The sequence below is a fragment of the Numida meleagris genome, chromosome 2, assembly GCF_002078875.1.
Source record: "Numida meleagris isolate 19003 breed g44 Domestic line chromosome 2, NumMel1.0, whole genome shotgun sequence".
Taxonomy (NCBI): Eukaryota; Metazoa; Chordata; class Aves; order Galliformes; family Numididae; genus Numida; species Numida meleagris.
Window position 1 is genome coordinate 134920669 of NC_034410.1, and position 24918 is coordinate 134945586.

Sequence of the window (24918 nt, forward strand, 5' to 3'; positions counted from 1 at the left end):
AATGACTTCCCTACTCCTACTGGCAACTCTATTTCTGATACAAGCCAGGATGCCATTGGCCTTCTTGGCCACCTGGGCACACTGCTGGCTCATGCTCAGCCAAGCATCGACCAATACCCCCAGGTCCGTTTCCTCCACACAACCTTCCAGTCACTCTGCCCCAAGCCTGTAGCGTTGCCTGGGGTTGTTGTGGCTGAAGTGCAGGACCTGGCACTTGGTCTTGTTGAACCTCATCCCACTGGCTTCAGTGCAGAGATTCAGGCTCTCCAGATCTCTGCTCCAAACCATCTGGGTATAGGATGATAATTAAGCCTTCACAACCTGTCCCCCCATCAGCCAGTTAAGGCTGTACTGCAGACATCATGTGTCTAGACGGTGAAGGTGATATGGTCTTCTCCATTTTGTCAACTGGAGCCCATACTACCCCGTCTGCAAATTAGAGCTGTTGTATTCTCACAACTACTGTCCTGCAAGAAACAAAGCCTACTTGGCCCTAGTAGTTTGAACAGGTGCTTTTGTAGTAGGGATGGGAGAAGTTTTTGAGACAGAGATAACCTATCTAGGAATGCTCAATTCCTTCTGAAACCATCAGATCTCCCAGCTTTCCTTGTGATGCAGTCAAATGTACCTGAATACTTTTGTGTTTTGTTTTAAACTCTTTGTCAATCTGTGCCTAATCTTTGTCTATCAGTATCTCTACAGGCTTTCTGTTAACAAATTAGTTGTATTCACCTCTAATAGGAGTCCAAAACTCACCAATCTAACTCCCCTTTTTTCCTCCCTATTCCAAAAAATCAGAACAAAACAAGGAGAGGGTTCCTCCTCTAGAAAAAACTTTACCAACAGGGCTGCCTACTATCGGGTTCAAAAGATAAGAGGCAGGAAGACCAAAGACATACCTTTGCAAACGACTTGGTAATTAGTGCAACAGTCTCCTCTACTTAAGCAGTCTTCAGAGCAGTGACAAGCATTGTCATCATTCCTGGTTTCTCCACAGCGGTCTTTGGTACATTCCCAGCCTCGAGCTAAAATATTCACAAGTAAGCAAGAATGAGAGATTATAATCAAAACAAAAAGCACTCACTCAAGCCATAATGACTACATCCAACTTTATAGAGTCTTAAATTTATAGCCCCAGTTTTCTGATTTCAAGACCTCTGAAGTATGTCAACCAAAAACAAAAGGGACCCTCGTGTCCTGCAAATGCAGGAGGGCTCCTCCATCCACACAGGTGCTTCTGCTGCAAACAGTTGCACTCCAGGCTTTATACAACTGGAATGACAGAAAAGATGTGGAGAAGAAAAGAAAGGCTGTTGAAAGATAAATGGATTTGCCTGGAGTGCAAACTGGAAATGAAAATTCATTCTTTTTTGCCCAAATACTCAAGTCCCCAGTTCAATCAATGGGAAACAAGAGAAAGCTGGAAAGAGACTATGTGGGTAGAAATTGATATTATGCTCCCATTAGCTCCTCACAGACAGAAGGAGCTTTCTAATACCTCAGTGGATGAGATTCAACACCAACTGCAATGTTAGAAGAACTTGAAGAAACATGGTGCAGCAGCTGTGAAACAATTGAGCTCTTCTCATCTTGAAAATGACGTTAGGATTTTAAATTAAGGTATTCTCTCCAGGACAGCACATTGATACACTTTATAATAGGGCCTGAGGATATAACTGTTATGGTTTCCCATATGTCCTGTCCCAAGCAATAGGAAACTTAAAAGATTGCTTTTGACAACATGCAACCAGTTAAAAAAACACTAGAGCAATTTCTCTTACTATTAATTTCTCCTTGATTTGGGACTTTTTTCCTGTAAAATATTTACAGATTGTACTTGTGATAATTGTCTTAATAAATACCTACAGGATTATAAGAAAATGTACACAACAACTCTTAGTGCTACAGAGGTATCCACACATTTAAGTAGATATTGTACCCTGTGGACAGGAGCCTGAGGAACTGAAAGTCTGTTCTTTCACAGCAAACATTGTCCAATGCACTGAAAGTTTTCGGAGCCTCACATTCTTCAGTCATTTACACTGGGACTAAACAGTCTTAGCTTTAAATTTGGAACTTCTTGGCCTGGAACCAAATCATTTTTCATACTGGATTAGCTTACAATTTTTTGTTACCAAGCTGTTGAAATGATATCATTATAAACAGAACTGAGGAAGTACTCTCAAACATCTCCCATCCATGAGCAGTGATAGTTTTAGTCATTAGACTTCTCTTTTGTTTGCTTTGTAAGTGTAATTCCTTGATAAAGCAAGGAAATGTTTAATGGCAAAAGTAGAAGGCACCTGTGTCAACTCTGACCACTAAGCAAACACTCAAGGAGATGAGTACAACTAATAATTCAAATGCACTATGTTAAGAAACAAAACATCACTCATGACCCTCTTTGAAGTTTCCCTCGCCTATGAGTCATGAAAAACAGAAAGTGAACATAGAGCTGTATTTCCATTCCTCAGGGTCTAATGAATTGAAGGTAAACATCTTTACCAGTGTGTTATATGTGTCCTGACATCTGGAAATTAGAGTCTGGAGCAATGGTAACAAACCTGGCCTATCACCTCTGAACAGACCTGCACTGCTTTAGCACTCCCAGCTTCCAAGGTACTTTCCCAAATAAATGCAATGAACAATCCAAAAGCGAGCATGAATTGCTCAGTTAAGCTATCACTGGAGAAAAAAGGATGGCTGACACTGAGAGACCAACCTCCCGTCTTTACCATTGCTTCACTGTAACCTGGAAGGACAGTTGGTGCCTGAATTCAAATTATTGTTTGTAAATGAGTATCAGAACATCTCCTTTTCAGGTAGTACAAGTAGTACCCTGCTTTTTCTGCAGAAACTATGGCAGAAGCGCAGCAGCAATAGATGCATATCCCTACCACTCTCAGCAAGGATATGTGGGCTGCGTTTTGGGCCAAGACAAGCCCAGCGAGCAAGGTAAGCAGAAGACCCGGGTTATGGCAGGGAGTACTGGATTATAGCGGCCAGTCCCAACCATTCACATAAGGCAGGCATCATCAGCACCCACCGGTGCAGTGCAGGAGACCCATCCTACCTGTCTTTAAGCACAGCTCATCAAAGTCGAAGCAGCAGCTGTTGTAGCTCTTGCACAGGTTGTCACAGCGGCAGCCAGGAGGCTCTGCCTCTTGAAGTTCAAAGCATCTGTTTTTGCAGGAGCCAGAGGTACTGATCCAGGGGGAATCTGACAGGACTGTGTGGAACAAGAAACAGGGCAACATCTGTCAGGCCAGTAGCAGTGGGACAGGTGACTCAGCCCCAAGCCACTTGGATGAGTGAAACCTCGGCTGCCTGCTTAGGGAAGGGAAGGGAGCAGGGAGAGGAGAAGGGTTGCTTGCAGAAGCCAAAAAAAAAAAAAAAAAATCCAAAAAGGCAGCTTTTTTTTGGGGGGGGGGGGTGGAAAGAGAGGAAGCAGCATGCTGTGATAACATTCTGTATAGAAATGGATCTGGCTTTACATATAACAATCAAGAGATCATTAGCAGAAATGTATTAAAGTCTGCAAGGCCCAATTCCAGGAGCTGCAGCTATTCCTCAGAAGCAGGCCTTTGTTTTCAAAAGCCAAGTGACATTTTCATGGTTGGATGGGCAGTTCACATAGGAAAGAACAGCAATTAATCTACATGCAGTCAGCAGGATTTGGTCTGCTGTACTGGAAGGTGCCAAATCAATGTCAAGCATGGGTGAAAACTATAAGATGCTCTACAAATTAATGGAGAAGTAAGTAAAGCGAGGCTTTTTGGTGGGCTTCTGCCGAGCATTAAATTATGAAATCTAAACAAAATACTGAAGAATATAAGAAGTCAATGCATTTGATGTGTGTAACTAAATGGAAGACTGATAGTCTGAAAGCCATGAATAATGCATTAGACTTTACTAGGCTATTAGTTGGGGCCCATAATGTCAGAGCTGATGTGTGTTTCCCAGCTATTTTCTCAAAACTTATTATCTTATACATTTTTCCTATCAAAGATTCCTATGTACTAGCTTATATAAAGCAGGAAAGTTGTGTGCTGCTATGTAGGGGTAATGCTATTTTATGAAATAAACTGAGTCAAATTCATGTTATTCCTTAAAAACAGAGGTGTTCCAAGGAATATTTCACAATGTCACTGGTACTTTGAGGGACTAATTAAAATTAAGTCTTTTTCTTTTAGACCGTGTTTTGGCTTTGGCAAACCTCAACATGACTAGCAGTATGATTTTAAGAGAACTGATGCAATGGCATTTTTGGGAAAGAGTTGTTCTGATCTTTCATGTATTTTTTCCCTGCTCTTTTACATAGCTGAAAGTTTAGTCTCCACATAAACTGAGGAAAAATCTACTTCCAAACACAATGGCACTATTCCAACACTGAAAAAGGATAGAAAAGAAGATGGAGAGGTAGTTTAGAGGTGATATATGTCCCATCAGTTGCCATCACCAGCACTTCTGGTCCACTATTTTTCTTGTGGCACTGGAAACAACACAGGTTGGACACCAGCATTAAACACTTGGAGGAACAAACTGGGCAGCAAATCAATCCTTCAGCAAGGTTACAGTGGGTGGGGGAAGGCAAAGCTACAATGGCTGCCATCATGGATCATGACAGTGGCAAGGTACATTCATCTGAAGGCTGGTAAAGGCAAAAATCAAAGAATCATAGAATATCCTGAGTTGGAAGGGATCCAGAAGGACTGTTAAGTCCCACTCAATATTTTGGTCACCTGGACCTCATTGGAGCTAAAAGCGGTTTATCTATGCTGGCAATACACAGACCAGTACTTTCTTCGGTCACACAAAAAGGCCACAAGTCTATGTGAGAGATTAATCACAAGAGAATTGTTTCAAAGCATGTAAACACTCAGGTTTTCAGAGAGATGAAGTCTTGGTCCCTATTAATGACAGCTGCTTTGTGCCAAATGCTCTGAAAATATGTTACTAAAGAATATTTTTGTTATTTAACCTCTCCTCCTACTTTCCCTTTGCAAGCTAGGTAATATACTCACATAATCACAGATTGAATAAACTGCAAATCTGGACTCAAAGGTATTGCATACAACCATAGACTATATATTACTTACACTGGCATTGTCCTCTCTTCATTTCAAAGGAATGAGAAGGACACCATTTCAGAAGGCCAGGAAACACACACTAACATGGGTTTAGGAAGAAGGTGTAAACTTGATCCCCAATTACAGAAGTAATAGCATCAATTCTATCTCAAGGAATGCCTAGCTGTTGTAAAAGGCAGTTCATTTATCAGGAAACCACCAGAACAAATTGCTAACAGAAGCTGTGCAATCTCTGATCTTGGAGATTTGAAGAACAGGTTAGACCAAGATCTGTCAGCAGCACTTCACAAGTAACTGCCCATGTAATGGGATATCGATAATGTCTACAGAGCTGGTCAAGCTTCCCTCTAGCTCCATCTTCTATGACTGTAATTAGGGTTTCCATTTCACATAAGGATGGCTTAGCCTAGCTACCTCATTTGTCATTTTTTCCAGATCTCTTGGCAACCTCTCTATTAGTGGTGTGCCAAATTTTCCCAAATTCCATAGCAAATACAAGTCATACCTCCTGAGTCCATGTAAGACACTTTCCACATAGCAACACAAAAGCAGATGTGGATTAACTCCCCTGATCTCTGTATATATTATATATTATACATTAAGATCGTTCCTTTGTTTACCATGCTTGACCTCGTCTTTGCAGCCCGACCATGATTTTCAGGTCGTGCACAATGCCATGGCACAGCTACTGGTGCATGCAGAATAGTTTGAAAATATATCATCAGGAGCCCCATTCATGGTTAGCATTTTCATACTAACAGAAGCCCTTTTACAGAACAAACTTACACAGTTTCAAAATTCCTTCTAAAATTCCTGCATCTGTCTGCCAATCCTACAGTCACATTTGCCTCCACGCAACAGGCAAAGGAACCTCCCACATGAAGATCCTCCTCTTCTTTTTAAATAGATAGAGCTTTCATAGCCCTTTGACTTACAGAGGAGTTCTACACTAGATGAAAACTGAAGTTTCCTACAATCATGGCATACTCCTGGAGAAGTAAAAACTTGGTAATATGTGGCGGTGTTTGGTAAAGAGTCTGTTTTGTCAATACAAAACAATTAATTCTAAACACCAAGAAATTTGGAAATAAATAAGCCAAGGCAGACTGGAGTTGAAAAAGAATTTATAGCAATCTTTGATTCTGAATATTTCATAACATTGGGCTTCTGACAAAGTACAAACGGAAGTCAGGCAACTGCAAGAACTTAAATAGCTTACTTGATCATAATGTTTTTATTCTGTTAAAAATGCACCTCTCCATCATAAGAGTTTACTTTCTCTTTCAGACTGATGTGGCAATAAGGTTTTCTTTGGTATCACATCCAATCTTTTACTGCAATAAAAGTAACAAGGCTGCCCAAACACACAAGGGACAAAACCCTCCACTGCCTTTTCTCTCTCATTGCTGACACCTAAACTAGAGTACATCAACACCAGGTTCAGGTCCAATCGCAACCATATGCGCATCTTCAACAAACTGCCCCCAAATAACCCTTATCTTCTGCCTTTTTTGGAGATATCCTGTATTTCTTACTGTTCTCCTGGGATACTGAGCTAACCTTCCTGCTACTGGAAATACCACACAGCTGCTGTCCCTAGCCCTGGCAGCATTGAATGGTGCTGGTGTGCTCAGCAGAGTTGGCATTGATGAGCTGCAGTTGGTTCCCAGTATCAGACCTTTGGGACTTCAGGGCAAAGCAGCCCTGCCCTGAAGCCTAGGCAGTCACCAGTGAAAGCAAAGCAGTCAGCAGTCAGGTGTTGAAGATATGAAATGTAAATCCTTCACATCACTGTTAGACACATTACCCCACCGCTCTACAAACTAGGAGATAAAATTAGAAAGAAATCTGATTTATGAGCAAAATTGTTTAACTGTTATATGAACACCAAAAGCAACTGCCACTGTCTTTCTAGTTACCTAAAATACCTCTGCTCAGTGATCAGCAGCCCTGATTGTGGCTGGTTCCTGTGAAAGACAGAGAGAGGAGACCACAATATTCTTCACCAGGCACACAACAAACTCAGGCCACCAAAAACAAGTTTACAATGAAAATTCACAGGCTATCATTACAGATGGGTACTGAGAACAAAACCCCTTCACTTCAGTTATATCAGCTAGCCTTAAGAACCACAGGTTCCCTTTCTCCTCCCAAAAAGAAGGAACAGAGACACAACTCAACCCTACGTTTTTATTTTTTTTTTAAGAAAAACACTAGTTTTCCATTTGATATATTTTTCCACTCAGACTATGCCTGAGCTCACAAAACCCTATACTGTCTCTAAACATAAACAGTCCCTTCTGTGGCACATTCTTGCTTTCCTCCAAAGGTGAACAGCCAACCCCTAGACAGCACATCTGCTGGGCGCAGGACGCTAGCACCTGCTCGGCCTCACCGCTGTCAGAGGTCTGCCTTCTACTGTTCACAAACTAGCATGACCTCAGAAGCCACAGGAATCCCCAAAGCTTTCCTCAGCAGCACGGACTGGAAAGCGTTACTCAAGATTAGAGAAACTGCTTCAGTAGTTACCAAAATTAAACCAGCACCCCTAAACTGATAGGACCGCTTCTTTTAGTTCTAAAGGGAAACCGTACGGAGCAGAAAACAACGCAGGAGCGATGCAGCAGCTAAGGAAACTGATCTCTGCAAGACTGATGGTGCTCAATCCTAAAATAAGCTACGTTTTCCATAGTCGCATGCACACAGAGCAAAAGTTTAAGTAAATAGGAGACCTATAGGTGAGTCCCAAAGGTCAACTGACTCAGGCTCAGCGAGTTATTTCTTCATTATATCCTAGAGGTAAGAGGAACAAGCAAACTACTGTTTCAGAGTAGGAGTGGTTTCTAACCACCACACATAAGGATATTGCAATCCACAATTTAAGTCCGTTACTGTACCTGAGATTGGGCCCTCGTCCCATTCTTCAGATCTCCTAACGCGATTTGTTGTAAATCCCATGCAGACATTTACTCCAAAAGCAAAAGCAAATAAAGATATAACCTGCAAAAGCAAAACAGCAGAGTGATCAGGCTGTGCAAATCCCCAGACTTCCAAGCCAAGAGCATTACGATTAAAGGGGCAGAGATGGTCACTGTACATTCGAGCTCCCCAGCACTGCAGTTCCCATCACTGGCACAGCAGCTGACAGAGTCACCGTTTTAGAGTAGCACAAACCAGAAGGGGTTTATGAATAAAACATCTCTTTCTGAAGCTGAAACGCTCCTTTTTGTAGGACCTTATTCAGGAGAGACGGGCTACTCCTCCTCTAAAAGCAAACACGCTCCTTTCCTCTCCTACCTGGTGGAAGTGGAAGCAGCCCTTCTTAGCCATACTAGAGGATTCTTGAAAAGCCCGTGCGGTACCGTCCCTTTTGCTTTATAGTGAGCGCAGAGCTCTGTTTGCTCTGGGAGTTCGGGCTATTAGCTACAAGTAATCCCACCTGGTGAGGTTGACAGGCTCGTGTGATTTGTCCAGGGGGTGATTTCATCATGTTTCACTCACAAATCGCAGCTCCGAGTGCAAGAAGCTCCAGGCATCATCCCTCACTGCGCCCTCCCCCCAAACACACACACGCACGCTTTTATGTGGTTTCCTCTGGCAAAGCAGGGCTTTCTTCTCTCGCTGCGGCCAATAGCTTTTCCTGCTCATTTTATTCTCCTCGCAAAAGTAACATGGCTAAAAGAGAAACCAAATGCGTCTCCATCTGGCTCAGAGACGAAGAAGAAGGGGGGGAAGCTCGCCCAGGCTGCAGAATGGAAATATCCCCACGCCACCCTCCAGTGCCACAAAGCGTGGGGCAGCGACCTGGGCACCGCTCTCGCTCTGCGCTGCCAGCTGGGTCGCAGTGTCCCCACGCCACGGACACGCTGGGAGCGCAGGGGTAGGTATTCAGCTCCCGCACGGTGCAAGGCGCAGAGCGATGGAAACGCATACGGTTTTATCCGGAGGGCTGGAAACCACAGCCTTTCGGAAAGGAAGGGAAGTGGCACGTTCCCTCTGCCCCACATTTTCCCATTTTCTTCCCCAGCAGCAGAAAGCTAAGCTGTTTGGAGAAGCACTTCTATTTACAAAGCAGATGATAATGCTGAGCAGAATTACAGTTGAAATTGGTTGTTTAAATATTGTTTACCAAGGCAAATTAATTACCAGCAGAGTTTGCTGCTTTTTTTTTTTTTTTTGTCTGTTGAGATCTCCCTTCATTAAAGTATTTACTAACAATGACATTTAAAGGGGCAGAGTCAAGGTTGTTAAGCCTACAGACAGACTTATCTTCCCTTGAGACCCTGTCATGTTGTATAGTCACAATGAGAAATACATAACAATTTCCTTTAAACCATCTTGCAATACGAAGCACACAAATTTTTGAGCTTTGCTGAGAGGTACTTTTTAGCTGCTGCAGTATTTGTCCCTCTCCACTGCATAGCTTTGCAGGGCAGAGGCTCCTCTTTGCTTCTCACAACTCGTGTGCATGCCACCCATGGCTCAAAGCTGATGCTTTTTAATGTAGTTTTTTAACCAAGTGTGGCTCCATTGGGCAGCTGCATCTTTGCACTTTAAGCTTCAGGGAAATGTTATTAGCATGGGAAGACCTCAATCTTAGCTATACCAGGACACTGTATTCCTCCTCTTGCACAGACCAGAGATCTGAAGTTAAGACTTTTCTAATGTTCACTTCATCACCAGCTCGGCTGAAGATGAAATAGACAGCTGAAGTATAGGTTGCATCATGTGCTGAAGGCAATCTTTCTCTAGCAAAAAAAAAAACCAAAACCCAAAGACCTGTGTACAGAGGTCTAGAGAAGAGTAATAACCAAATTTTTTACTAGTTGTTCCTATAACATTATTCACTCTTAGCCTCTGATATATCCTTGGTTAGACATCTTCATCAGCAAGTGCTAGGTAAGTACAGCAGTGCATGACAGCAGCAGAAAGGAAACCAAAGGGATCACACACCAAATTATTTGACAGTGTCACTTATCACAGCTGATGAAGTTCCTGATTTGTTGGGCAATGCATGAGAATCCACAGATTGAGCTCTTCCAGCCTGGGACTCTCAGGTCACCAAGTGATCCTGGGCAAAACACAATTGAATTTTCAATCTAGTTACCAATTTGGAGTGACCAAGGCGACATATCCAGCCTCAATTTCAGAGATGCTAAGATGCGCAGTTCCTGCATGTCTTCCTAAAGTGCAAGTGCTTAGTTCTTTTGAAAGAAAGTTAAAAATGACCACCCAGGAAAATGAAGCAAGAAATAAAACCAAAATATATAGCAGAATGGGTTTCTCCAACTAAAAATGTATGTATCATTTTTTTTATTCATGTAACATCTCTGGAGGTTATAAACTGCACAGCTTCACATTAATGGAGGAGTTCATTTAAAATTTCCTGGCTCACACTACAAGTATGTTATATTAATTAACATCCTTTGTAACATCCTTTGAAAACTATAGATGACAGTGATCCTGAAACTGCTAATATTTTTCTTATGTGTTATGTAAGACACATTTTCCAGTAGCTCTGAACTGACCACATAGTCAGATGCACAATAATCTTTTTGTAAAAAGGATTCTGCCCGAAGCCACCCCGCAGATGCACAAGGAACCTATTAGCATAAACAAGGTTTAATTATTTTGTTCAGGGAAAATTTCACTGCTGGGAGCACTGGCAATTAACTTTTTAGCAATTAATTTCCATTCTACTCATCAGAAAAAGAAAGAATGAAGTAGAAATAATATGTTCCTGACCCTTTGGTCATGCGGTGGTTCACTATGAGTTTTAGGACTTAACCATGTGAAGAAAGGATTTTAACGAGATCAACAGAATATGAAATGCATTTTATCAATTATTGTGCGTAAGCATGGGGATTTAGCATTTATGTCTGCCTAATATATGTAATGGCACTAAATATTTAACTCAGAATGCAAAACTTCCAAGCAGCCACTAGGTGACACTTTAAATGAGAAATTCATATTATGACAGTTTCAGAGTTACTTTATCTCTGTTCCACAGGGTTAATACAAGAAGGCCAATATTTACAGTCTTGTATAAAATTGAATTTTTCTTGAACTGTTTTGTTTTGTGATATTTTTGCTTCTTTGTGTCTGGTTTTGTTCTTGGTTTTTGTTTTTTAATGAGAAAGGAAATTGCAGAGAAATCGTAGAATCGTAGAATGGCTTGGGTTGGATCAAGTACATTGGCAGAGTCAGAAGCTGGGGATGGAGTAGACTCTAAAGAAATGAGCCTTCCTAGCTCCTCATCTCCATGATGCGCTGCTGGTAGCAATCAAATGATCAGAGGACCAGCGTGAAAGTTTCCAGTATACTTGATAGCTACATGAGCAGCAGAAATGTGAATTTGTTCTCTCCATCCATATACATCTTCTACATATAGTTGTTGCCAAGAAAAAAAGGCTTGTCAGGTAGAAGAAATGTCAATTTCTAACCACAAAACCTTTTGATAAGCTACAGAAATCCTGTCACAGAAATCAAGCAATCTCCATACTGAATGCCCTCAGATATCTGTATGGTGGAACCAAATAACTCCCCAGGAGCTGAAGCAAACATGACAAGATGCGAGCGCCTCACTGAAAACACCCCAACATTTTCAGCAAAACCAACACAATGAAGAGACAAAGCCCACCAGGGTCAAAGGACAGAAGGAGAGCCAAGAGGGAAGGTGATGGCCTGCAGTGAACAGCACCTCAGCAGAGACTAGGCTGGGAATCAGGCCACAGCTGTATACAGGAGCCCAAAAATGGAACTGTATGCTCCAGCAACTGATAAACTTCAAATGGCTGGCAAGCTGTACTGGAAAACTAAAACATGTAATCCAATCATAAAGGGTAGGTGAGGATACAGTTGTTCATATGGAAACGTGAAGGTGGATGCAGGGTGTGGAGGACAAGAAGCTGTTAGGAGAAACAAGGGTCAGACTGTCCCTTCCTTGGGTAGTCAGACATGCTGTGAGAATAACAGAAGCTTCTGCAAGGATCTTTTTTCCTTACACATGGAAAAACTCCATTTTGTCAAGGAGGTGATCTCCATGGCGGAGGGCACTGGACCAAGGGGTGATGGGCCGCTCCACCATGTCTGCTGCTACCCTGTAAGACTGGAAGACTCACAGGCCAGGCTGTGCTCATGAAAGTGCCTGCTTATGAAGTGCCTCAGAACACCACCCAGCAGTGCCTAAGGGCTTAACGAATACCTCACCAATTATCTGTCTGCTTATCACCATCCTGAAGGGAAAGGTATGCAAACCGTGTGCTCAAGTGCACCCAAGGAGTGGGCTGAGAAAGACTTTCTGGGCCAGAAAGATCCATAAAGAGGAGGCAGACCCTCAGGGAAGATCACAGACAAATTAAAGTCTTCAAAATTGCAGTTCACTGCAGTCCAACCTGAGGCAAGACGTTCCTCAGGCACCTGCAGGCCCATCAGCATTTCAGGGCACCCTGTGTGAGGCCCACAGGGAGCGCCCAAATCCAGACTGAACGTCACTAAGAATGAGCAGCAAAGCACATACGTCCTCCTCACTTTGCCCTCCTGGGTTAGCTACCAAACAAGGCCCTGCATGAAACAGGTCCATACACCTGGCCTAAACTGGGCCTACACATGCTGCCTACCCAGAGACAGAAGAAATCCCACCGACCTAGGAGGATCTGAGTCCCAGGCTCTGCTTCATCCTCACTGGGATGAGGACTGAAACCCCAGTGGGTGGCCCAGTGAAAGAAGGAGGGCATAATGCAATACAAGGATAAATTCCCCTACACCTCACATCATACATGACAGCTTCAGTGACTAACTGAGATAGGGCTGTGAGTTTGGTAAGAGCACTGCAGCTTCTGAAGCTGCCCGGGGTGCTCAAGGCAGGACATTATCTCTAGTGCAACACACACACCTGCAATCTGTGATCATACACAAGCAAAGCAAGGCTTATAAGCAGAGGCAGCTAAGTTAGATGAAAACAGAGACAAGTTTTCAGTGACCTGTAGAAAGCTGCATGTACCTGACAGCCTCCCCCCTTCCAGCAGTATGGCAGCTAACAGACGAGCTGGTCCAACACATATCAACACCTCCTTGAGAATCACACATACAGGAACAGGAGCATAAACTCCAGTCCAACACGCATGTTGTCATCTCCTTCAAAGAAGCTAACATCTTCTGAATTCAGTTTCTGGATAATATTAAGAAGCAGCACAAGTACTTGTGAGTTCATCACAGCCAGTCTGAATGTCTTGATGGCTTTACATGGTAGCACATATGTGCCTACACAATCACTGTTAATTTACTGAATTTTATACAAAGTGTACAATCTATTCCATTCTGTGAAAACTGCAGTCCTTTAGAAACAATGAGTTAAAGCTAAAAGAGAAAAAAAAAAAAAGAGCGAAGCTGGTAATGTTACTCAAAGATGCAAGAAAGCTGGTTTTCTAGACCTCAAACCATGTTCCTACTTTCTTTCCATAACTTGTGTGACCATCCTTTACCATGTTTGACCCTTTTTCAGTAGAATATCAGCTTTGAACTTCCTGGATATATAAAACATCTTGTGAAGAACTACAATAATCCTGTAACATAGCTCTCCTACTTAAGCAAATTTACTCTCAGCCCAAACTTCATTTTGGCATTCTTTTCAAGCTCAAAGCTTGGTTATGATTAAAAAACTTCCAAGTGCTAATCTCTTCCCTACAAGTAAAATGTGGATATAATTAATACAGTTTACTTTCAGTTTGTTTTCTTTGCCAAACAAGAGTTTCTGTTTCTTTGTTTCAAATCTCTTTTTTAAAAAGTTTTTGGCACTTGGATCAAGAAAAGTATTTTAATTGATATTTTTCTTGTCATTAATATATATAAAAACAAAACACTGGTATTTTCTAAACAGCAAAATTCTATTTGATTTCAGTTTAAAGAGATTTGTCACTGAGAATATTATTCTCAACTTGCCTGTAGTTGGAGCTTTGGCCATCCGTGCTCTCCAGCACCAATACATGTTCTGGGGAAAAAGCAAAGCGAAATCGGGCTTGATTCCTCCTCAACGAACAGGGGCATGTCCTCATATGGGAACATTCTCCTTTTGTTTCTGTAGTTGCATAAGTAGGTATTTCAAGACTGAAGAACTGGCTGCTCTTACAGTGACCTGTAAGTGCCTGTACCTATGAAAGCTTTTTTGGCACAGTGAATGGATGCATGAAGGTAAGCAAGACTGCAGTGCTGCAATCCTGTGACAGGCTGTGACAGAGCTGCAGTTAAACAAAAAAAGCTGTGAGCCATCTGAAGCTTGAACCTACCTCATATGAACACAAGTCTGATTCCAGCTCAGTGCTATTTCATTTGCAAAGGAGCTGCAAAAGTGGAGTACTAAATGCAGGGTGCATTTAGTCCCATATAAAGAGAAGGAACTCTGCTAACAACAAATCCTGAAGAAACCAGAACAACTGATGAAGAAGAGATGTACTCTGGGGAAAAAAAAAAAAAGGAAAAAAGAAAGAAAGAAAAAAGAAAAACCAAAACATGAACAACAGAAAAATCCGCACATTTATTAAAAGTTGGCTAAATTCCTGATCTTATTCACTGTTTGCCTGCATGATGCCTCATGCAGAGGGGGATATAATAGCAACTGCACAGCCTGCTGCTTAAGGAAAACTCCATAAAATGAGAACACAGCTAACAGTCTCACAGACATAGAACCATTCTTGATGGAATGCTTTGTCCTGTAGTTGAAATACTCATTTTATACCACAATCTGGAGATATTCCCAGCCACCTGGGTCTGGGGTGTTTGAATAAAAACAGCAGGTACAGTCCTTATCAGCAGTCATAGAATCATAGGATCATCATATGGTTGGAAAAGACCTCTAAGATCTAGGGAGACCTTATAGCTCCCTACAACTCCCTGAAAGGAGGTTGTGGCAAGGTGGGAGTTGGCCTCTTTTCCCATGTAACTGGCAATAGGACGAGAGGGAATGGCCTCAAGTTGCACCAGGGGAGGTTCAGGTTGGATGTTAGGAAAATTTTTTTCTCCAAAATTGTGGTCAGACACTGGAATGGGCTGCCCAGGGAGGTGGTGGAATCGCCATACCTGGAGGTGTTCAAGAAACGTTTAGATGTTGTGCTAAGGGACATGGTTTAGGGGGGAAATATTAGTGGTACGTGGATGGTTGGACTGGATGATCTTGGAGGTCTTTTCCAACCTTGGTGATTTTATGATGATTTTATCATCTAAGTTCAACTGTTGACCCATCCCTACCATACCAGTAAACCATGTCACTAAGTACCACATCTACACATTTCTTGAACACCTCCAGGGACAGTGACTCCACCACCTCTCTGGACAGCCTATTCTAATACTTCACCACTCTGAGAAGAAATTTTTCCTAATATCCAATCTGAATCTCCCCTGGTGCAACTTAAGGCCATTACTTCTCATCCTATTGCTGTTACGTGGGAGAAAAGGCTGACCTCCACCTTGCCACAGCCTCCTTTCAGGCAGTTGTAGAGAGCAATAAGGTCTCCCCTGAGCCTCCTCTTCTCCAGAATGAACAATCCCAGTTCCCTCAGCCGCTCCCCACAAGACTTGTGCTCCAAACCCTTTACAGTGTCTTTGCCCTTCTTTGGACAATCCTGGTAGACTGGCTGGCCATCACTCCAATTGCTCTCACTCCACCCACTCCACCACTCCTACCTAGGGTCACAATGTGAGTTTAAAAAAAAAAAAAAAGGTAAAAAAAAATCCTCTCTTTCTTTGGTTTTTGCAGTTGGTTTTGTGCTCTGGTTCTCAGACCTGGAAGCAGCATGTCTGCAATATACAGCAGCAAGTTGCAAGCTGCTATTGCTTCTGAACCCTAACCTGGGTAATGTCAGTGATCAGCATCCCTTGGCTGTGGACAGCACAGAGCAACCTGTCTCTTCCCTCATAGTTCTCCATGCTTTCTATCATGCATCTACCACTGCCTGTTTTAACAGCAAAGCACAAAAGCTTAAAATAATTGAATATTACTTTTTAGGTCATTTTGGACAGATGGGACATTTTCCAAGCATCACAAATTTTCCTAAGTTGAACTGTGTCATGCCAGCTTTTTTTTTTTTTTTTTCTGATTACAGTTGAGTGCAAAGATGACAAATGTAGGAACAAAGGGAAAAACATCCTGTTGGAACAGTACTCCCTGTATTCTCTGGGTGAAAAAAGTATAAGCAACGTTTCAACAACATAACAATGCGATCCATTGCTGTTTTTTTTTTTAAACCCGTATCATGATGTGTAACTGAATACATTTCAAGCTGTGCAGGAGTGCAGTATGAAAAAAAAAAAAGCCATGAAAAGGAAAGTGCTAGAAAGCAAAAGTATGCAACTCTGTGCTACCATAGGTTTGCTTAAGGACTATCAGCCTTTTGTCGTTGTTGTTGTAAATTCTTTTTTCACCTATTTAGCATAAAACTTTGGAAAGGAACAAAGAGTCATGTTTTATGGATTAAACAAGGTGACTGTAGTGAAACTGGCCACTTTATTAACAGATTTCTTCAATATATTAAAGTGGATAATCTTACAGGTTTAGGTTTTGTTTCCCTAATTCATTTCTTTTTCTTCTAACTATACAAGATTTTCAGAAACAATCTGTTTCTCAGTTTAATGATTACTGACTGCTGTACAATAAAAGAAGCTCTGCTTTGCTCAGCCCTCACAGAAAAGATACATTTATCCTCCCCACCCCAGTAAATCCCTTTTCCACAGCAGACACCAGTAAAGTCAGCTTGAAATTATACTTGTTGAAGCTTCTCAGAGCAGAGACAGATGTTCCTGGGCTTTCATATAGGGGTTGCAAAACAGCTGGGGCTGTTTGATTTTGTGTTTTTTCTCTGTTCATTGCTGCCCCTTCTCCAAGATGCTGCAACATTACACCTTTGAAAGCAATGCCTGTTCTAATGCAATGTAAAATGGACTTGAGTAAAATAGAGCTCTGGTGAAGAGCTATTTTTCCAGCTTTTTCAGCTTTTTTCCCAGCTTTGCCAGCTGAAGGAAAGGCCTGCTGTCCTTGCTCATGTCTGCAAGCTCAACATTTAATCCTTTCAGGTGAAGAGTTGCCTCTCCCTGTCACCTCTGCACCACAATGCAACAACCAAAGGATTTTCACTGCTAAGATAATCTTCCCTCCAACTTGGTGTTGAGGAACACGATGATTAAATCACCTTATATGTAAAATGAAAAAAAAAAAAAAAACAGATCTTGGGTAAAGAAGCAGGGATGAGGAGCGGAACCAGGCAGGGAGCAGAATCATAGAATCATAGAATCACCAAGGTTGGAAAAGACCTACAAGATCATCCAGTCCAACCGCCCACCTATCACCAGTAGTTCAATAGTTCTCACTAAACCATGTCCCTCAAAACAACATCTAAACATTCCTTGAACACTTCCAGAGTCTGTGACTCCGCCACCTCCCTGTCAGTAAATACCTTTAGGTGACACAGCTGAAGTCTTAAAAGGAGGATCCCTATCTCTGGGCCAAACCTGGATCCCTTTGCATTATAACAAGAGCAGGAGCACGTACATGCTTCCTCTATAGTAGCTTAAGACACAACAGCTGTTCTGCAAATGAATATCAGACCAAACCTCATGTTCATATCCTTGTTTGTAGGCACCCTGAGCCTGCTGAAACATCTGCTTGATTCTGTAGATAATTCAGCATGTTTTCGGAAGATATAAGGCAAAAAAAATTAAACAAGGAAAGCTTCTGCTTTCATTGCTTGCCACTCTGATGCATTATAAATAAAACAAATAAATCAACCTCAAAGCCCCACTGTGGCCAAGTGAATGTGCAGTCAGATTCCAGCACTCCGTTACAGAATCAGGACAGCTGCTACCTTTGGAGAGGTAGCAGCTTCAGCAAATAAACTAGGCTGCCAGCAATAACTGGAGGCACCCAATATCCCATTACAGTCAGAGCTATATCCTGACATCCCTGAGAAATGGTGGGCTTGCTGGCAGAGAATCATAGAGTGGCTTGGGTTGGAAGGACCTCAAAGAACATCTATTTCCAACCTGATGTGATGCAAGGGCAGAAAAAGTCAACCTTGAATTTGGGGGTGAAAAGAGACAGTATGTTAGGAGAACAGATCTTTCGAGGCTCCAAGAGAGGGAATATTTTCTTTTTGTTTTCTCTTTCGGGGGACCACATGGAAGAAAACCATCCCTGTGATCTCTCTTCTATTGTTAATGCTCTTTTTCTGTTTTGCACCAGTACACAAGTCCAGTATAGGTTAAGGGACATAACAAAATTAGAGTTTATTTAGGTGCACTGAATTTATGTCAGCAAGCACAAGTGACCTGAATAACGAATCCTTTTGGACGTGTTTCCTATAACAGAGGTCTTAGAGTTGTGGCATCAAGCAATTCTTTGGTACAATCCTGTCGTTTACAAAGAATGTCCAAAAAAATGCAGTTTCCCTGAGCACAGAAAGGAATTCTATTGTTTTGGACATCTAAAAGGCACTCAAGGACTTCTTACATTTATGCTGAATGAAGGGCTATCGGCTCCAAAGGAATTTCACCCAACTTCATAGCAGTGATCCCTTTCCTCTGTCCTACCCTAAGCACAACCTTGTCTTGAGTTTGCCTGTTGTCTTCACTGCCACCTTAGCTCTGTTGGCAGCAGCTTGTAAAGAAAGGAAAGCAAGAACTTACAGATGATGCAAGCTTAGTTATTTACAGTGCATTGTTTCATGAGGGCTCTTTCTCTTCATCCCAGAAAGCATTTTCAAGATATCACATTTATCAATGTCCATCCACCATGCATGTGTAGTCAATACAACTGAAAAGGTTTTTCCCAGGGACAAATATACAGCAATAAGCAGGTATTCTGCAGATATTAAATTCTACCTTAAAATTATCTTATTCTCTTTGCCTTTTTCACTGCTATTTGTCAGGAGTGCCGATGCTTCCTGCTGCACCAAAACCTGGTCTTGCCTCGAGGACTCGCACATAAATAGGGCAGTTTAGAGCAATCCCGGCAGAGATGAGCTGTTGGAATCAAGACACTGAATACACAGGGCTGGGATGGGGTGTCCATTGGCCATATTCTTCCCCTCTGCTTTGTTATTCTGCTTGCAGAGTGGTTTGGGAAGCGTTCAGATCCTGTCCCAGGTTTGCACAGGGCTCTCTGGAAAACCTGGAGTGACCGGCAAGAGAATGAGCTTGCGTGTAAACAACTTCTCCATGGGCTACCTCTGGCCAAAGTGCAAGCAGCACAGCCCAGCAGCAAAGGAAGCACGCCCTGGCCTTGTCCTACATCTGTCTGATTTTGGCAGGAACCAATACAAAGTCAGAAATTGGCATTATGCATTTAGGTCAAAAAGCCTGCATGGACGAAGTGTTTTTATCCAGGATAGTTTATATATCCTGAGTTCTTTGAGCACTACAGATATGAGAGGAAGGGCCTCAGATGAAGGCACTGTTTAAGAACAAGCAGCAAGAACTAAAGAGACACAAAGAGAATAAAACAGGAAATTGCAGTAATGGAGATGGGATGTAGCTGCTGCAGGAGGGAGGGTTTCAGAAGAATGACAGGAATAGCTCCAGCCATGTTCTGCTGGTAACATGCAGGTTTTTACCAGATGACATGGGAGTACAAAGTAAGGTTATGTTCAAGGATGAGCACGCCTCTAAAAAAAAATTAAATTAAATCAAAAAGCAAAAGCCAACAAAGAGTTGAATGATAGCAAAGCCAAAGATGGCCTCCAAAATGAGAAGATTAAAAGCTTAAAAATAGCCAAAAAATAAAATACATGGAAACAAGATCAGTGGACAAGAGTCCAGAAACATGTAAAGCTGTGCACTATGTATGTGGAGATGAGGTCAAGATTTAGTGCTCCTGTACTGGGTGTCTGTGCCTGGGTTTGGTAGCGGGGTGCTGCAGGGCCTCTGTGAGGAGAGGCGGGGGCTGCCCCATGCACGATGTGGCTGCAGGCCAGCTCCAGGCCCTATCACAGGGCACGGCTGGGCCCCGCAGCCGAGCTGGTGTTTCCTTGGGGAAAACAGATTTCAGAAAGGGCAAAAAATACTGCACAGGGAGTAAAGAGTGAGAAAACTGTGAGAGAAACCTCCCTGCAGCCACCAAAGTCAGTGAAGGAGGAAAGAATGCGGGTGCTCCAGGCACTGGAGCAGGGGTTCCCCTGCAGTCCATGGAAGAAACCCGCACTGGAGCACGTTCATCCACCCTGTCCTTACCTCGACCGGCAGGCTTTTCCATCCTATTTTCATCCCCTGTTCTCTTGAGGAAGGAGAGAGATCTAGCAGCCTGGTGGGTCCCGGGCAGCCAGCCAAGCCAACCCACCACAGCTTCCTCTTAACAAATCTTCACACAATAGTACGAAATTAGATAAACAAGGGAGAAATCCTGCAGATTTGTGAAGTACTTCACAATAGAAAGAATGGAAAGAAGGCGTAAAGTTTCCTACAGAAATGGAAAGAGAGTGACTGGACGGGAATTGTATTGAGAAAAGAAGGCAGTTGGAGACACAATTTCTCTCCAGTTGCGTAAGTGAGGAAGATCCATCTGCAATAGGAGAACAGCTCTATTTGGCTCAAACAGAACCAGAACACAGGAGCTGAGCATACTTGCTATATTATATTTTTAATCTTTTATCCAATTATTCATGTACTGGACTGAATTATTCCTGTATATTCAGCAACTGAAACTTCTAAGGATTTCGTCATTTCTGGAAGCAAAACCAGTGCCTTGAAATATGAAGACTGCTACGACAAAAGATCGTTGACTAAGGATCTTCCTATTGGAATTCAAACTGTACGTAACAGCAGACTCATTCTCCAATGCCAATAGGGCCCAAATGTAATTATTTATGTATTTATATTTCTTTGTGTACTGAAGTGACAGTGACCCCATCATTCATTACACAAAGTGAGTGGAGCATACATAGTTTCATGGATTTTGAGACAGTGAAAGCCTGTGAGATCTGACCACATCATGAACAGTCATCATCCATCATCCCACAGGGTGATGAGCCTACGGCAGGGTGCACCCCAGATGGGTTGGTGCTGCGATGGGAGCATTGAACCCCCACATCCAGTGAGGTGCAGTGGGGGTCAAGTACGCCTCCATCTTCATAAGCACATGAAAATGAGTTTGTGTTGCCAGTGTGTCAGCAGTAACACGTGTTGCTCCTTTATTGTAAGTGACTGTTAATTTGGTGAAGCACCACGAAGGAGCACTCAAAATAGTATGGAAATTCAGAGGTGGTGGTGCTAGCCCCAGCACTGCCAGGAGCGGCCTCATGCTTCCACCTGTCATTGATCTCTCAGAACTAGTCAGTATCTCCAGTTCTACGTGGAAAGGATTACAAGTAGCATTCCTGGGCAAAGGCTGCTATGTGAGGATTGGTACTAACAGCTACAGCATTCAGGAATGACGCTAACCTAACCTATCTTTATCTATCTGGCATTCAAACTCTGGTAGCATCCTTTATGAGTAATTGGGAACCTTCTCTGCTGCAGTGACTTTAAACTTTAAATAGTTTAAACACTTTATTACATCCTGTAAAGTCAGGCAAGATTTTGTAGCACGCCAAATGGAGTTGTCTTGTTTTCTTAACATGCTATACAGGTCTACCTGCTAGGAGAAAGCATTTCTACAGCCTTGCACTTCAAAAGAAGCTCCGGCTTAATCTAAAAATGCCCATAATAATCCCTAAACAGTTCGGAAGGTCACTCATAGGCAGCCTGGAGCAGAATCAGCCTCTTTTGTTTTCTTCTGGGTATACAGAGCCCCAGCTGCCCACTCTGCCTCTCCCTACCCAGCGCACTCAGAGCTGATGGATGCTGAAAGGAAGCTTGCAGGCATAGAAGTGATGAGAGGAAATCACAATTAAAATGCAAGCAAATCAGAAGCCAAAGAGACTCGGAAGTGGGATCCAATGATCGTTACTTCAGAATCAAACTAATAAAAACCATTACGGTTCCAACCATACAGACCAAGTTATGCACTGTTTTGTTAACTCCTTATCAGCTTACATCTCTAACCAGCACTTTGCATCTGCGGCATAGGGAGTTAGGAAAAAAAAATACAGATATTGTAATACTGCAATGATTAAAGAAATTAATGCATCTCTTTCAGAAAAACAAGGATTATGTAGGGGTGCCTGTAATGGGAACCTTATGTAAAACAGGTTGCCTTTACACCCAGCACTTTACCAGTGAACCTCCAGACAGGGAAGATGTTAATACAAATCAAATGCCAGGTGATGTGGAGCTAAACTCATAATCACTTACTGATGTAACGTTAATATTGCAGGAGGTCAGTACAAACAAAACAGACGTTTCTTTGCTTGTGTCTGTACTGGATGCCAGTCTTAACACTGCTATAAGGTAATAAGATATGAAAGGCAGTTTATATTGAAAAGCTTAAGAGAAAAGGATATCTACATAAAGCAAAACAAGCTGTGAGAGATCTACTATGATTTTTTAAATATACTTACTTCTCTGCGCATTAAATAATGTGTTCTACTTTAATTACGAATCAGAGGCCTTCCATCATCACCCCTAAATGCACATCGGAAGGACTTTCAGCTTGCCAAGTCCCAGTCCAAGCTGCGCTTGGCAAAAATACACTCACGCCGCTTCACAGCCTGACTTTGCTTGTAATTATATTTACTTCAGCCTACTTCCACAAGCCAGAAAAACACGGGGCAGAAGGGGAGGGAGGATGTGCCTACCGTACCAGCGGGTCTTTTTTCTCCATGGCTGAGGTTTGACGTGGAAACTTCGCTTCGCCCCGGCCCCTGCAGCGGCTGCCCTGGCCCTGGGCCGGCTGCTGGGAGCTGCCCGGCCGCCTTGGGCTTGGAGCTGGAGTCAGGGTGCCAGCTGCCCCGCAGGACAATGGCTCCATTGGGACAGAGCTTGGGGACAAAGGCGCTGCTTTCAGGATTGATTTTATATGCACACATGTGACCTTTGCCTGAAATGACTCTATGGAAAGCGTCCCTGTCCTGAAGATCTGCTTTCAAATGCAGCAGACTGATGCTCTTGCCTAATCTGTTCTTCTTTTTTTTTTTTTTTTTCTTTTGGCCACAAATGCCTCAGGAGAGGTCATGTGCAGATAACAAGGTGGTGTTGAGCCCTTTCTAATCATTTAATGGTGCTATTCAGTAATGGATAGGGCTATTTTCTTCACTTTCAAAGTCCTTCACCAGAATTTGCTAGCTGGAGTGCTTTTATCTGCATTTAGGAATTTAACTACAAATCCAGAGAGGCCTAACTTCCAACCTGCTGCCCTGAGCCACTTCCAAACTCAGGCCAGCTTTGCTAGAGCGCATGCAGTTTTAAATGTGTGTATCCAGATTAGAACATCAGAGCCTTTCATTTTTTAATGGATCTGTAGGATACTTTTTGAAAACAAATTTCTGTATTATAAATTTTAAAGTGATTTTTAAAGTGTTTTTGAAGTTTCCTACTTGACAGGATATAAAATGGAAGCTGTTGGTATTTAGCACACATGAAATCCAGATACTGCTGCAGCTGCACTGGAGATAGGGGGATGAAGGAGTTTGTCACCATGCTACAGAGATACTGCAAACACTGCAGCTGTAGCCGGTCAAAGGAAGGTCCTTGGAGAGCTTTTTTATTACATTAGAGAGCTAAATAACATCTTCCATTCTAAGATCTTGATTGTTGCTGTCTATTACTCTGACTGATTGGCCATTTTACTTTATTGCTTTTCACTAGCCATTTTTGTGCTGGAAACAGCGTGGAATTTTTAAATCTCTTTTTAACTTAAGTCCAAATATGCCAGCCATTGATTCAGGATAAAACCAAGGGTGAATGCTTTGCTGTTCTGATGTTATACACATTTCTCTGTCCTTTCCATGAACAAATCACAGGATTATATACCTTCGAAGCAACAGATTGGATTTGAGGGATCAGGGAAGAATGGCCTTTTTTAAGTGAATACGTTCATCCATCCCTACCAAATTCCAACTGGATTTGGTCAAGTCATAAATCTTGAAGAGATCTTTGTGCGTGCTCAGCACTGTGTGCAACTTGCTCACACTTAACCACTGAGCTCTCTGGAGGTCATCTTCTCCGGGTGGCTTTGAGCCCCTTACAGCCTGGGGTGCACTGCAGGTTTATGTCCAGGGAAAGGACTTTTAAAAGATACGCAGCTGAATCCAGGAGTGGGTCACCCACTGCCAGCAAAGCTTCAGATTAAGTTGCCTACATCTTCCCCATGAAAGGTATGCTCTTGTTTGCACTTACATCCCCAAAACTAAACCTAATCTCACTGTGAAATCTCCTCATGATCCTCCACTCCATCCTCCCTACTTCTTAAAGCCCCTTCCCTCACCACTGGTCCTTTGAGATGTTCACACAAAAAAGAGGATAAAATCAGTGCTATGAGCAGCTGCTGGAAAGGTGATGGGTCCTGTGCCACATGCAGAACGGGGCTGCTGTTGATCAGACACTGTCACCAGGTAAAGGTAGGTTACAATGCACAGAGACCATGAAAGCAGGCAGATTTCAAGTGTTTGTTTTAGAAATCTTAAAAATGCAATGTCAGTGTCTTTGTATGTCAGATCCAATAATTGCAGAGTTAGAGTTATATGAGTGCTAAGTGCAAACATTTGCTTTTTTTTAACTGAATATTTTGCAAGGTCTAGAAGTGAGATATCTGAATGTCCGACAACACAAGGGAGCAAACAAAGTATGCGAGGAGAAGAAACAAATTAACAAACTGACACAAGGTCTTCCCATCTCATAGCAGGCTGTTCCCAGCATCCTACTCCCTAATGCTTGTTTGAATTCCATTTAAAAGAGGATTCCCCTTGCTTCC

General features: G+C 42.5%; 1 protein-coding gene across 7 annotated transcripts in view; it reads right to left on the reverse strand.

Annotated features, from left to right (window-relative positions):
* Nucleotides 1–22992, reverse strand: part of ENPP2 (ectonucleotide pyrophosphatase/phosphodiesterase 2) — a 68130-nt gene extending 45138 nt beyond the window's left edge. For 2 of the 7 annotated variants that reach the window (XM_021387319.1, XM_021387317.1), the window contains exons 1-4: nt 22810–22992; nt 7988–8090; nt 3074–3229; nt 900–1025 (exon numbers count right to left, since the gene is read on the reverse strand). In XM_021387319.1, the coding sequence (XP_021242994.1) occupies nt 900–1025; nt 3074–3229; nt 7988–8090; nt 22810–22977 (553 nt within the window). In that variant the 5' untranslated portion in view covers nt 22978–22992. The other 5 variants (XM_021387323.1, XM_021387322.1, XM_021387320.1 and 2 more) reach the window with 4 other exon arrangements.